At 45.5% G+C, this 14,030-nt stretch overlaps 1 protein-coding gene across 1 annotated transcript; it reads right to left on the bottom strand.

The window, feature by feature from the left end:
* Positions 1-302: 302 nt before the first annotated feature.
* Positions 303-12,212, bottom strand: STYXL2 (serine/threonine/tyrosine interacting like 2). Its single transcript, XM_071756553.1, has 6 exons — positions 11,714-12,212; positions 10,846-10,978; positions 8,371-8,465; positions 7,219-7,450; positions 6,233-6,450; positions 303-4,077 (listed from the first exon to the last, which is right to left on the bottom strand). The coding sequence occupies exons 2-6, from the start codon at positions 10,956-10,958 to the stop codon at positions 1,265-1,267; spliced, it is 3,471 nt and encodes a 1,156-aa protein (XP_071612654.1). The 5' UTR covers positions 10,959-10,978; positions 11,714-12,212; the 3' UTR covers positions 303-1,264.
* Between the last annotated feature and the right edge of the window lie 1,818 nt (positions 12,213-14,030).

Raw genomic sequence — 14,030 nt, 5'->3', positions numbered from 1 at the left:
GGAGGATGCTGACTGCTGATGGAGTTGGGTGCTTTGATGCATCAAAAGCACGATGTCACATGAGCCACACAAGTGATGCTGTGGCAGGCCCAAGAGGTCACGTCACACAGGTTCTGCAGGGCATGGAGAGATCAGAGGCTCTTAACCTGTGTACTCAGTTTACATGGAGACTGTGCTCCTTCCACTCACTCTGAACGATGGGCTCTGTAGGTCATGATACAAAAAACACATTAACTGTAACATGACAACTAAACCTACCATCTCTTATAAAGGAGCTTCCAAGTATCACATTATACCAATGCTTTAGTTATACATAATTTTATTATGAGGTCAGTTTGTGTATCACTCTTTTCTTCTAACGCAATCATGTTGAAAATTAATACATGACAATCTGACTATAGACATAAAACTACAGACCAAGCTGAGCTGTACAGAAAACAAACTGAAGTCAGAACTTCAGAAACCCAGCTTAACCTAACACTAATCCTAGCCCTAACTATCTCTTTAACTACACCAGAATGTAATTTTTTAGACAGCTGTTAATATTATTGCATTTTTCCTTTTTTGACTCAAAGCAGGAACCAACCATACTAGATCAGAGATGACTCCATCTAATAGAAAACAACAGTACCACAGGAATACATTCATTACTGCACTGAACTTCTAAAAAGAAGGAGGCATCTTCTTTTTTTCCTAGTATTTCATTTTGCTTCAGCTACTTAGTGAACTAAAACAGTACATATATTCCCCTGAACTGTCTTATTTCTGCAGTTACTTGTAAGACTGGTGCAGCCTACCTGGCAATGTCTTCTTAGTGGTATAAAGTAAAACTGATTAGGAGAGAAACATTCTTCAAGTTCCTAGAAAAGGCTGTTGGCTTCTTCCATTTATGATCAAAAAGATCCTAGAAAAAATGTGTCCAGTCTTTAACAAGACTACGAAATTGATATAACCAAAACATGATGTGATTGGTCTTTTCAGTTGAGGTGCCACCATTACTTGCTTTTGCTGCTGAAACATTGTCTGGCTCCTAATGGCTTCTAACATTTTGTTCCTACCTACATTGATCATTTAGTACTAGCATCTTCTCTCTGACAGACCACAAACACTTCCAAAACTTGACCTCTTCCCTTTATTGCTTTTGATTAAGAAGAGAACTATCTGCAGGAAATGCCCTACAAACCACAAAGGATTATCAGAAATATAATGATGAGTGAATCAGGGACTCCATGGCTCTGCTTGTGTTTCTATAATCTGATTTTGGTCACTCTTCCCTTCGCCGCCGGAGCTTTGCCGTGGTTTCTTCTAGTCGGCTTCTCCAGGCAGCAATAATGGCATCATCATCCATCTCTTCTTCCTCTTCCTTACGCACACTTCGCCTGTACTGAGAGAACTGTCTAGAGGCAAATCTTTCTTCCCTTTGTTCTGCTTTTGCCTCCTTCTTTCCATCTTCTTCAGACTTTGAAAAGCTCTGGGTGAACTTTCTCTTAGCTCCAAATTCTGACACGTCTGACCTGGCCTCCTCTTCACACGCCTCCACACGATGAGACCTAATTCGACTTTGTGTAGATGGTTCTGGGGATTCAGAGTCAAAGGATGGTTCAGGTCTTTGGCTGAAAGAATGCAGCTCTGGGCTCTCTTCTCTGGAACTTGTCTCACTGACCCTTGACCTTGTGAACTTATACGTCTTTTTGTCCTCTTTTGCAGAAGCAGAGGAAAATCTTGACATGGTTCTCAGAGAATCTCCTTTTGACTCATAGGAAGAACATCTGTCTAGCTCTTGTCTTTGGGACCTGGAGAATCTATAACTGGATGTTTCAGAATCCATCTCTCTAACTTTGGATGCTCTGCTATACTTCTCTCTACCCTCCTCACTTTGATCATAATACGCTGGTGGTTCTCTTTCTGCTTTCAGGCCACTGAGCCACTTGGCGGCATCAGCCTCTGACTTTGGTGCACCTGTGTTTGACAGATCAAAGACTCTCTCAGTTCTGTCAAGATCTGCTTGCAAGGGATGCCTGTGACTGTTCATTGTACTCTCTTGATCATCTTCTGTTTCATTTTCCTCTCCTTTGGTCACTTTTTTTTTAAATAAAGTGCTGCGTTTATTGTCTCTGATCACCTTTTCAATTTGATAATCTGACATTTTCTCTCTCATTTCCATTTGCATCTCCTTCTCCTTCCTACTGATTTTCTTTAGGTCAACATCATCAGCAAAGAGGCTGTACAGCGGCTTGCTTGTCTTCATGTCTGAAGTAGTCCCTTCTGTCCTTGCACTTACTGAGGTATTGCAAGATAGGACAGACTGAGACTCAGCCCTGTGCAGTTCCTGCTGGCGAAGCTGAGAGGGAGCAATAGATGAGCCACTCTGAGAACTGAGGAGAGAAACTTTATCATAATCAGCATGCCTGCCAAGGTCTCCGGACATTACACTGGAGGCCATTGCAGATGCTGGCCGGGACAGCATCATGATCTCATTTTGCTTTTGAGCAATGGTCTCATTGACCACGTTAGCAATCCAGTTCTGAATACTTGCCATAGATATTGTGTCACCTGGGCCAACTGGGAGATTGGGAAGGGGTATATTTGGCATCTGAAGCTGCGTTGCCCCCATGTTGCTCCTGTGCTGCGATAAAGATGAGTGATTTGTCTGCATGCTCATTGCAGAAGCTGCATCCTCACCACCGCTCGCAGAAGGTGCTGAGGGCCAGAAAGCTGACAGTGGAATACTCCCATTCACTGTACTGTCTGTCTCCCAGCTGCACATGGACTGGCTTTCTTCTAAAATTTTCTTCGAACGTTCAAGGAGCTCTACACGCCTTTGCTTCTTTTTGACTGAAGCAGAATCCTCACTTTTGGCAAACTCCACAAATTCCTCCTTGCTTTCGCTGCCCACCTTCTTCTGACGCTTCATTTTCCAAGCCTGGTAAGCAGTCAGGTTAATGTCTGACAAATTTCTCCCTTCTGTCCCATCCCCACCTGCCTGACAGCCATCATCTGCTGGAGATGGTGCAGAAGATGATGATGATTCTAAATCCTTCTTGTGAAAGCCAAACTGGATCCTCTTGACCTTCCACCTTTCTAGAGGAGTCAACTTATCTTTGTTCTTCTGGCAGAAATTGTAAAAGGAACTACTGTCTGAAAACACACTCTCCTCATCCACATTCCTCTCCTCTCTTTCTGTTTCTGGCGATTGTCTCTCCCCATAATTTCTATTCTTAGAACGATACCTCTGAGCAGCTTCTTTCTCAATCTCCAGAAGCCTCTGGTTCCACATGTCCCAAGTGCTCTCTGAAGACACAGAGCCCGTGCGGTTCCTCCTCGTCCTGCTAAAGCTACTGGATTCCAGATGTTGTTTTAGGGTTCGGATCTCAAAACTGCTTACACTCTCCACATCGTTGAATTCACCTGACAGGTAAGGTCTTCCTCCGATGCTAGAATCTCCATCCTCCTCCCTGGGTGGACCCTCCCTTTGATATTTCTCATTTCTGCACTGCCAGTCATAAATCCTCTGTTCCACATCCTCCTCAGACTGTTCCCTTTCCTGATCCAGAAGATTTGGAGATGTTTGTCTTCCTTGGTTAACTCCTGGTTCCTTAGAAGACAGGCCTTGTTTCTTCCTCCATTCCTCATACAACTGTTCCTCTTCCTCCTCACTGATGAGGGTGGAGTGTCTGGAAACCCAGCTAGTTTTTTCCACCGATGAAGAGCTCATGAAGCTACCCAGTAGGCTGCTGGTGTCCTCTTCTTCTACTGTGATGGAGTGGGCTTTGGCTCCCACGATGCTTTCTGAGTCCTCAGCTCTAGACAGCCGGGAGGAAGTCCCTGCATGGACAAGAGGACTTTGACGAGGAGTGCCTTCTTCATCTCCATTATGCTCCAACTCTCGTTCCTCCAGCAATTGCTCATTGAGCTCCCTAAGCTGTTTCAGAAAGCCATCATTGGGGTAAATGGCACGCTTCTTCCTCAGAGTCATCAGTGCCTCCAGAATGGTCATATGGTGGTAGATCATCAGGTAAGCAGCCACCAGCACAGCTGAGCGACTGATTCCCATTTCACTGCTGACAAGGATTTTGCCTACAGATATTGAACAGAAAAAAAAAATCAGCTATTTGAAACAACATAGAGAGGTTTGCTCTGATACATAGCACAAAAGGGTTCCCCGAGTAGCAAGAAAAATTGGATTATATATTTCAGTGACTGAAACCAATGCTAGATATTTGTTAGGTCAGTCTTAATAAAAATCTAGATACACACAAGTAAAACCAGCATGAGTTTCAAAACCTGTGAGCAGGCACATTTTAAAACAATCCAAATAACATTCATATTTTTGCCTATACACTTACCAAATAATCAAAAAGCTTTTAATAGGTATTAGAAAGATAAGTGATACTGTATTCTTGACTTGCTGCCTGACAGAGGGTAAGACACTTACACACTCCACGCTTCAGCTTCCCCATATGTAAAAAGGGAGGTACTGGTATTAGCCTCCAGGGAGGTAGTGGGAGGAAAAACAAACAACTTAACTTTTTATAAGGCACATTATAGGATTTAAATACAATTTTATATTAATTTTTTTTTTCCAGAATCTAGATCTGCTGTTTTGCAAGGTACATACAATTACAAGCAGATTGGCTGGAGGCTGGAGTCATAGTATATGTCAGAACATGGGAACCCAGCAATTATCAGAAGAGAACTGATTGTGAATCTGACAAACTGATACAGCTGCTCCAAACTACTGGGACCCACTGTTCTGTAAATACTGACTTCAAGAGCTATAGTAAAAGCTGAGAATCTGCTTTATTTCATGGCATTTACACAGGAACCACCTCTTGCAGGAAACTAAGCTTTGGCACAGAAGAATTGTTTTTAAAGTTACTTTTATAGTGAATTACAATTTAAGAAAAGCTTGTAAACACCAATAGAGCTTAAGCAAGTCTTTGCTAACCTGCAAATAACTGAAATTACTGCTTCTAAATATGTGATAAACTCCAGTTTAATCAAACTGTTTGCAGAAAACTTAATGAAGCCAGTTTAAACACCACCTTTCATACTGTTGATATATTACCACAAGTATTTACCCAGTGTAAATGTAGTTCCTAAAACCCCAGTGTTCTTTTATGCCCTTCTTAGTATTGAAAGCCTTAGTATTGAAAGTTGTCTTCTAAGTGTTTTAACAGCAGGTAAAGCCTATCTAACAGCCTCCCAAAAGAGGGAGGTCTCATTCCTCTTCTCTCTTTCAAGGCTCCTCTGTCTCCCTGATCCTTTCCTCGGTCAGCTCTGGTACTCACCCATCCCTTTGATGAGCCAGTTCAGCTCAAAAACCCAATGGAAAAACATCTCTTCCCTGCTGGGCTGCTGCTTTTGCTGAGTTAGTGAGTTAAAGGTTGATAAACGACAGCAGCAGTAAGCATCTGCACTATGCCGAGGGTAGTGATGGGAGTTATGAGGAAGAACATAGCTGGGTGGAGTGTCTCTCCTCGTGTTGTTGGTGAGCTATTAAAATTGGCTCAACTTTCCTTGTGCATTATCAAAATTTATCAGAGGTAACCTCTGGTCTCTATACAAAAACTAAATGCATTGAATATACAGATGAAGAATATCAGCGATATCACTGATTTGTGATATTGATTTTCATGCTGAAATCTGTAAAGGTATTTTTAACTGTCCACTGAAGCTACAACACAACCACCAGTATACACTGGAGGTCCTCAGAGTAACAGTTGCCATTGAATTGGATGAAGTCCAGCAAATTATACAGTAGCCTGGGTGTATGCATCCAGGGGTTCAACACAACTGTTTTGACTGTTATAGTAAACCATACTGTCCTTTTGTAGTAAGCAGTCTAGCAAAACTGGAACTTGCAGTGTACAGGGATATACCTATATATATAGTATTATATCATATTAATATAAAAAAATGCATTTATTGGAGCAGGGCTTAGCTTCATTGCAATAGTAGGGTACCCTCAAAGCAGCTGGGGGACATGGCTCGTACACAGAGTCTGAAGACACTGGGCTTGCAGCACGGGCTGCTGTGCTGCCTCAGTAGTTTGCCCCCTCCTGTTTCATGTGAGGCATGGCAGAAATGGTCAAGAAGTTCACTGCAACTGGACGCAAAGAACAAAGTATCTGCCTTCTACCCAGTTACAAATGTGGCATCAGCTGCTCATCAGATCAAATCATCCACTCATTGATCCCAAGCACTCCGGAAGCACATCTTCTCCTCTTACCCCTGTAAGTCAGCAGTGCTTCATCAAGGAACTCCGCAGCTGGGCGGAAGTGTTTGGAAATATCCATATCTGGGAAATCATCCACTTCAATACCTAGGTATTGGATATTCAGACCGTTGTAGAAACCTGGTCCTGTGTATACACCTGTGCCATGAGCTGCATTCAAGACATGTGTAATCCCCAGCCTCTTCAAACGGCTTTTGTTCACTGCAACACTTCTTCAGAAAAGAAAAAAAAAAACAAACTTTAGATATCAGTGTCCCTATTTCAGGTAGGAAAGCTGCTCTCTGCAACAAGGTCTACAGAGCTCCCAGACTGTGTCACCTCTCCACACGCAGCTCCACTCAGACTTTAATGTCCTTTGAGAGTTCTACTGGTATTTTTTTCCAATACTCACTGCTAAAAGAAAATCAGAAACCTGCACTCCCCAGTAGAGCTGCATGCTGAGTTTCCGCTCCAGCTTGATTTTCAGCTCATCCTGCCATCCTAGGCTCAGGCTGTTTACTTATTTCTCAATTTTTATCACTCCATAATTGATGCTTCACACTACATTCCCTTCTAATTCTGTCCTGGTCACTTGCACGGGTGTCTCAGACACCTGAGCCACAGTACAGAAAACCTAACCATTTCCACTTGATATTTGCTATGACATTTCTTTTTTAAATTGCCTTTTACATAACAAAGGTTTTAGTCCCAATTTGAAGGCCAAAGTGAACCAGAAGAATGTAATTTGGGCCCATTTGCCTTTTTGTCTCCGAAATAGCTGAAATGTCAAAACAGCATAGAAAGCTGCTGATTCTATTCCAGAAGTATTTACTTTTCAGTGCACAGAGATCTTTGTGAGCATATTCTGAAAAACACTTTGGGGCCCTCTAGGGATGAAAGGTATTAGATGTAGACATGTAATGTATGTTATACCTTCAATGGTTCCATCTGACCCTTCACTGGGAATCTCATGCAACTTGATGACAAAAGTTGACACTCACTTTTCTGCTATGAAGACATTAGGCCACACTTCATCCACAGCATCCCTGGGGGTCTCCAGCCTGTCCTTCAAAAGTGCCCTCTGCAAGTCCAGCACACAGGGCGTGTTAAACAAGCTGGTGTCATCAATCTTTTCCTTAACTCGGTTGTACAGGTCTTCCACCATCAGCTGCTGCGCAGACTCTAACATCCTGGGACACCCTGGATCTACCTTGGCATCCTTTGTCTTCAGCTCTGGAATGAACGACCATTGTTAACTAAAAGCATGTAGAAAAAACACAAATACATGACCTGACATTCTTTGTTCCTAGGACAAGCATTGTGGCTTGTTCTTTTTTTGCCCAATGGCATCACACTGTCCTGTCTGCAATGTGTGCATGTACGTGCCCATCTAGTAAATAGTCAGTAGTGGGAAGAGCGTATTGCGCTGGCCTCTTAGTCCAGAGACCCACACTGTCCAAAGGCACATCCTTTTCCCAGAAGAATGCAGTTGTTCTCTGCAGCTTCCTGAGGAGGGCAAGTAGAAAAGGAAATGCTGATCTCCTCTCCCTGGAATCCAGTGCCAGGACACATGGGAATGGCTCAGAGCTGCACCAGGGGACATTTAGATGGGACATTAGGAAGCACTGCTTTACCAAGTGGGTTGTGAAACACCGGAACAGGCTTCCTAGAAAGGTGGTCGATGCCCCAGGCCCCTCAGTGTTTAAGAGGCAGTTGGATTATGCCCTGAACAACATAACTTTTGGTCAGCCCTGAAGTGGGCAGGCAGCTGGACTAGATGACCATTGTACATCCCTTGCAACTGAATTTCTCCTATTCTATTCTATTCTATTCTATTCTATTCTATTCTATTCTATTCTATTCTATTCTATTCTATTCTATTCTATTCTTTTCTAGTTTGTTGCAGCAAGCAACCAGCTATCAAACTATCCACCACTGTAGTACATGATTCTGCCACAGTCAGCACATAACTTCAAAGGAAATTGCCAAACCTTTCTGTAAATTGTTATTTCTTCGTATTTTTCACTTATGCCTCCTGTGAGGTTTTGTCATAAGGGTTTTCTATCATTTCAGGATCTTTGGATGAGAAAGGAAAAACAAGGCCAACTCAAGCCTCTGTAACTTACATAGTTTTTACCTGGAAGTCTTCTTACCTTCATTGATTATTTGTTTGGCAGCCACAGCAGATGACAGATGGATTGGCTCCATGAAGATGCTCTCTGTATCAGCATCTGATATCACTGAATACCTGCCAACAAACCATACTGCCTATTAGGCAAATGCCCTTCACTGGGATCCCATCTCTGTGACTTAAATCTTTTTCACCCATCCCAGAAGACAGAATCGGGGAACTGGAGCAGTGAGGATCCCTTGATGGAAGCCCTAGCTTTTCTCCCATCCTTCCCTCCCACCCTGGCTCAGCAGTGTAGCACTACAGGCTCCAAATACACCTTGGCACACAGTGTTTGCAGGTTGCAGAAAGGTCCCATGGGGTGGAGCTGCAGTGGGCTGGGAGTGCAAGCCTGATGGAGGAGTTTTTGGGTAGAGAACATCAGTGCCTGGTTTGAGACTGAGAGGAAGATGGAGTACAAGAAATATTCTCTCAAGTAGCTCTCCCTTAGGCAGGCAGACATAATCATGGTCCTGACTAGAATTTATGGAACAATTAAAAACAGATCATGCCAGAAAACTGTTGTGTTTTTTTTTTCTTTTTAATGCTGTTACCTAATTGCCTACAAGCATCCTTTGATGACTGAAGCTGCAACACAAGCATTCAAATTGAAGCCTCTGAACTGAAGCCTATGTACTCAGTGCACTTGTCACTTCACAGCATGAATCTGTGGTCAGTTTTTCCACTCATGTCTTGTTGTTTAACTGTATGTCAGAAACAACTATGAAACCCATAAACACCTTCGAAGGGAGTTATTTCACACAAGGCCTGTTTAAATAAGCATTTTTTAAGCAGAAAGGGGCCACAGTCTTGGACACAAATATATTTCCATCTGGGCCCATCCGTACAGTCCAAGCAAATCTTCTCTTCTTATGGAGACCATCTTAAAATATGTAGCATTTTCCCTGATACACACTCACTACATTTCCTTCCAAAGAAGTGGTACAGATCATTAGGTAGGACAACTTTGTTGCCATCACAGAAGTTATCTGGCAACAAAGACTTGCAATACTTGAAACACACTGTTTGTTTTTGTTTAATTAAAGCAGGAGAGGGAAGGTGATCAATGTGCAGCCAGGATGCTGCAAAGTGTCTGGAGAGCGAAACTGCTTTAATTCTCCAGAATCAAAATGGAGGGAACAGCCATTGGAAACGGTTTAATGGGCTTGTCTAGGTCATTTAGTTGGGTCCCAGCACTTGTCAACCGTGACTGGAAGTAATCCTTTTCCAGGTCTTTGAAGGATTTTATGAGATGAGCAAGAAGAGCCTCGGTCTAATTTACAGAAGCTCACACAAATTTGCAGCTATACCCTGCCTTCAGTTCCTTTTGCTGTAAAGGTTGCCTCCCAGCTCAATAAAAAGATAACAGCCTCAACACATTTTACCTGCAGCTGCCCTGAGCATCCATGAAGCACACAGATGCAGAACTGATCAAGCCTGGATACTTCAAGGGCCTCCTTCTGGTTGGAAAGGACCTTCCTATTTTCATCATGGCTTTTGGCACAGTCAATAAGGAGAAAAAAAAAGAAAAAAGAGGAAGGGATTGGGACAGATGGGAAAGGAAGGGAACATTTGGAAAGGTGCTTCTGATTGTTTTGAGTGACTGATGAGCAGTGGGAGAGTGATTTACCAGGTTTAATACATAATTTTACTATATGTGAGCTCAGTGAACCTCCTAAATGCATGTAGTTAACTGAAATAAGCACTGTCTATATTTTTCTGCGGTGTCACACAGTTAATGGGATACATTTCATAACCTCCTACTTGTTGAAGGCCACTGGGCCAGGTTCTTTTCAAACTCAATCCCTACTCCCTGCCTTCACCTAAAGGATCTCAAATTGTACAGAAAGCCCTGCGGAGCATTTTGCTCTAGGAAGAGAGTACAAAGGGATGTATTCTTCCTTGTATTAGGAGGAAACACATATAATCATGCTTGTTTAGCTTGAGGTAATTCAATTTCTGCTTGCACTGTGACAGCCTCCTGTTTAGTGCCTGAAGCCTGTACCTCAGTAAAAAACCCAAATCCAAAGACCTGTGGTCTTTCCAGGGACGGGAAAGGCTAACATCAACACAAAAAAAAAATGCAGATCCATATAATCAAAAGAAAGACAGCACTGAATTTGGAAGAGTTGAAATCCAGACCACAAGTTTCAGCTTGAGGGTTGATGTGAGAGGATGAGATGGGGAAGGGCAACAATATCAGACCACAGAAATGTTTTCTGTAATTTATCCTGCCCCGCGTGCACGTACACTGTCAGTGGAATGGATTAATTAGCTGAGGATTCCTGTCTCTGCAATCTCTCTTCCCACTGGCACACTAACCCCTGCCTCAGGGAGGGAAGCCTTGGACTCAACGCTTGATCCAAGTGCCTGTGCTGAGAGGAGGCAGAGGAAGAGGAGGGAAGGCAAGATGATTTACCCTATGTTACCAGGTGGCCCCTGCTGCAATCATACTCACCGGCTAGGCGAGGGGCTGCGGAGATAGTGGGCCTGCACAGCCTTCACATCTGGTCCTTCATCCTCCTCACCAGGCACCACCTGCTCGCTCTCTGAGTCTCTGCTGCTGGCCATGGCAGCTGTATGAGGACTCACTGCAAGGGGAGCAGGGCAGAGGGGGGGCTGTTACGGGGTCCCACGTGAGACGCCGTCCCCCCACGTGGTGGCAGGGGGAAGTATGGCAGAAGAAGCTCCCACATCCCTGTGAGCAGCCTTTGCTGCATGTCAGCTGCACTGGCAACTCTGCGGGGGTACCTGCTGTTCCTAGGGCCTCGTGCAGCTCCCTGGCTGCTGCCCAGCAAGTGCCCATGCCCTTCTTGCCTGTGAGTAAGCGCCCGGGGAGGCCAGGAAGGAAGGGGTGGCAGGGCAGAAACTCTATCCCCTCCCTGGCCAGCTCTCAGCCCATGTGTGGTGGCTGGAAGGAGCCGTACACAGCCAGAGCCCGACTGGAAGGAGCATCGGGGGCAAGAAACATGAGACCTTGCCTCCCCATAATGAAACGCTCCTAAAGCCCAAGGTGCTTTCAGCCTTGGGACTTTGTCCTTGTAATCCCTTGTGGGGAGTCCACTGTGCCCACCTGGGGCTCAGGAGAGCAAGCAGGCCATAGCTCGGTTCGGAGCATGAAAATACAGCAGCTCCCCCTTCCCTGGGTCTGGTCAGAGTGGCTCCTGCCTCGCCACGCCACGCCGGCCACCCGTGGCTCCGAAGGGCCCCAGTGGCTGTCCCCAGGCGGGAAGAGCACAGCTGTGTGGCACCAACAGGGCTGAGGAGTAGTGGCTGCTCACGGGGCAGCAAGTGGGGAGGCAGGGGAGCAATGAAAGGGCACTTACCCTCTGCCTGGATGACTCTGCTGAGGGGTCCCTGCTGGAGGCAAGATGAAGGAGTCTGGTAAAGAGGGCAGGAAACCTGGCTGGGAATGGTATCAGGGGGGAGAGAAACCAGCTGCCCCCTCTCACTCTCTCTGTGGTTTCTTCATCAAGGGGCAGGACAACTGTCAGCACCAAACCTTATCAGCTTTCTAATTATAGCGTTGTCCTGACGATGGCTGCTGGATTGCACAGGGAAAGAATTCAGTGCCTCATAGATGGCAGCTGGTCAGGCACTTAACTCCTTCCCTGCTGGGGGCTAGATTCTCTGACACTTCCCAGCTGCAGGGAGAGCCCAGAGAAGAGTCCAAAGCCAGGGAAGGTGGACCTCTGCATGCAGGGAGCCTTCAGGCAACTGGGGCCCCACCAGGTACAACATGACATGCTGGCATGAGCCTTGGGAAATGCAGTGCAGGATGAGCCACTCCAAGCTCACTAGAGGCAAGCTACCTGCTTACTACCTCCCAAACTTTTGTAAGGTTTTTTATGTAAGGTTTTTGATATGGATCCCCACAACACTCTTACCACTCATTTTCGCTTAATGCAGTGGTGTTTTTGGAGCTGGGGGGGCCATAGGAGTGGCACTTGTGAGAAGCTGCTGGAAGCTCCCCTGGTTCCAATCCCTGCCCCGCCACTGCCCATGGTAGAGCAAATATGGGAAGCTGGATGTGCCTCTGTGAGTAACATATTCAAGAAAAGGGAAAATGAAACTGCAAAAATATAAGAAAAGGACTCGTGGAGCAGAGGATGAAGTGAGAGAGCAATGCCAGAGAAAAGATAGCAAGGTCAGTGAAGGAGGGGAAAAGATGCCCGAGCAGAGATCTCCCCACAGCCCATGGTGAGATGGCAGCTGTGCCCCTGCAGCCCATGGAGGAGCACTGTGGAGCAGTCCCTGAAGGACCACGGTGGGGTAAACGTGGATTTGTAGCCCCTGAAGTGTCACAGGTGGGCAGATGTGAAGCAGCAGCCTGTGCAGGATCATGGAGAGGGTCAGATGTGGATGTGCAGCCATGTAGGACCCCGTGGCAGGGGAGGTGACTGCTCCCGCAGCAGCCGTGACTCTGTGTGCAGCCCAGGCGGGAGCAGTCTGTGCCTGAGGGACTGCACCTGTGGGAGGGACTCGTGTCCCAGGGGTTCCTGAAGGACTCTCCCGGGAGAGGGACCCCGCGTTGGAGCAGGGGAAGAATGTGGGAAGTCCTCCCCCTGAAGAGGAAGGAGCGGCAGAAACTCCGTGTGGGGAACTGACCCTAAACACCCCCTGCCCCTCCCTGTGCCCTGAGGGGGAGGCAGCAGGGAAGGGATCTGGGCCGGGGAGAAGGGACAGGTGCGGGGAAAAGGTATCAAGATCTGACCATGTTTCCTCTTTCTGCTTGTAGATTAAATTGGTTTTTTCTTCCCGAGTTTGTCTGGTTTTGCCCATTACTGTAACTGGAGAATGCAAACCTCCCTGCCCTTGTCTTGATTAACAAACCTTAAGGTGGATTTTCTCCCACAGTGGGAATGGGAGGTGAGCTAGTGGAGGCCTGGTTGATACCAGTTGTGACACCTCTAAATTAGAGAGAAATGGATTTGACAGATAGACTATTTGATGGATAAAAAATTGTCTGGATGGCTGCATCTAATTGCAACAATGGCTCAGTGTCCAAATGGAGATCAGTAACATGTGATGTGCCTCAGGGGTCTGTATTAAGACTGGTACTGTTCACTATCTTCATAAATGACATCGACAGTACAGTCTATGATAATCAGTACAGGCTGGGGGATGAATTGATTGAGAACAACCCTGCAGAGAAGGACTTGGGGATATTAGCAGATGGAAGTCTGGACGCAGTCTAGCAATGCACGCTTGCAGCCCAGAACTGGGCTGCATCAGAAGCACGGCCAGCATGCCAAGAAAGTTGACTGCCCCTCTACTCTGCTCCTGTGAGACCTCACCTGCAGTGGAGTTCAGCTAGCAGCCTGGCAGCTCTTCCTCACTGCTTGTTACAATTTGTCACTTTACGGGATTAAGATGACCATGCAGAATAGAGGCAAGGATGTTAGTAAGATTTGTTAATGAATATATGCATATGCAAACATAGCAAAGTAACAGCCTGTAAGTGGTTGAGCATCTGTCATTGGTAATTAATGTATCTACTCATAGGTGCACTCCAACTGAGCACAGTCAGGTACTGTTCTCTTAGGCTGCAGAGATAGGATCTTGATGGAAGGTTCCTTTTTCTCTGTCTTAACAGAAGTTACCATAATTTATAGTGTTAGCACTATGCTACCTACGCAGTAA

This window comes from Heliangelus exortis, chromosome 1, assembly GCF_036169615.1.
Source record: "Heliangelus exortis chromosome 1, bHelExo1.hap1, whole genome shotgun sequence".
NCBI classification, from domain to species: Eukaryota; Metazoa; Chordata; class Aves; order Apodiformes; family Trochilidae; genus Heliangelus; species Heliangelus exortis.
The sequence above is the reverse complement of the archived record's forward strand: the minus strand, read 5'-3'. Positions and strand labels throughout refer to the sequence as shown.

Coding starts and splice junctions, on each gene's coding strand:
- STYXL2 (XM_071756553.1), bottom strand. CDS start 10,958: ATGGCCAGCAGCAGAGACTCAGAGAGCGAGCAGGTGGTGCCTGGTGAG. Junction 8,466..10,845: donor CGCAGCCCCTCGCCTAGCCG/GTGAGTATGATT, acceptor GTTTGTTGGCAG/GTATTCAGTGATATCAGATG. Junction 4,078..6,232: donor AGCACTGCTGACTTACAGGG/GTAAGAGGAGAA, acceptor CAATATCTGTAG/GCAAAATCCTTGTCAGCAGT.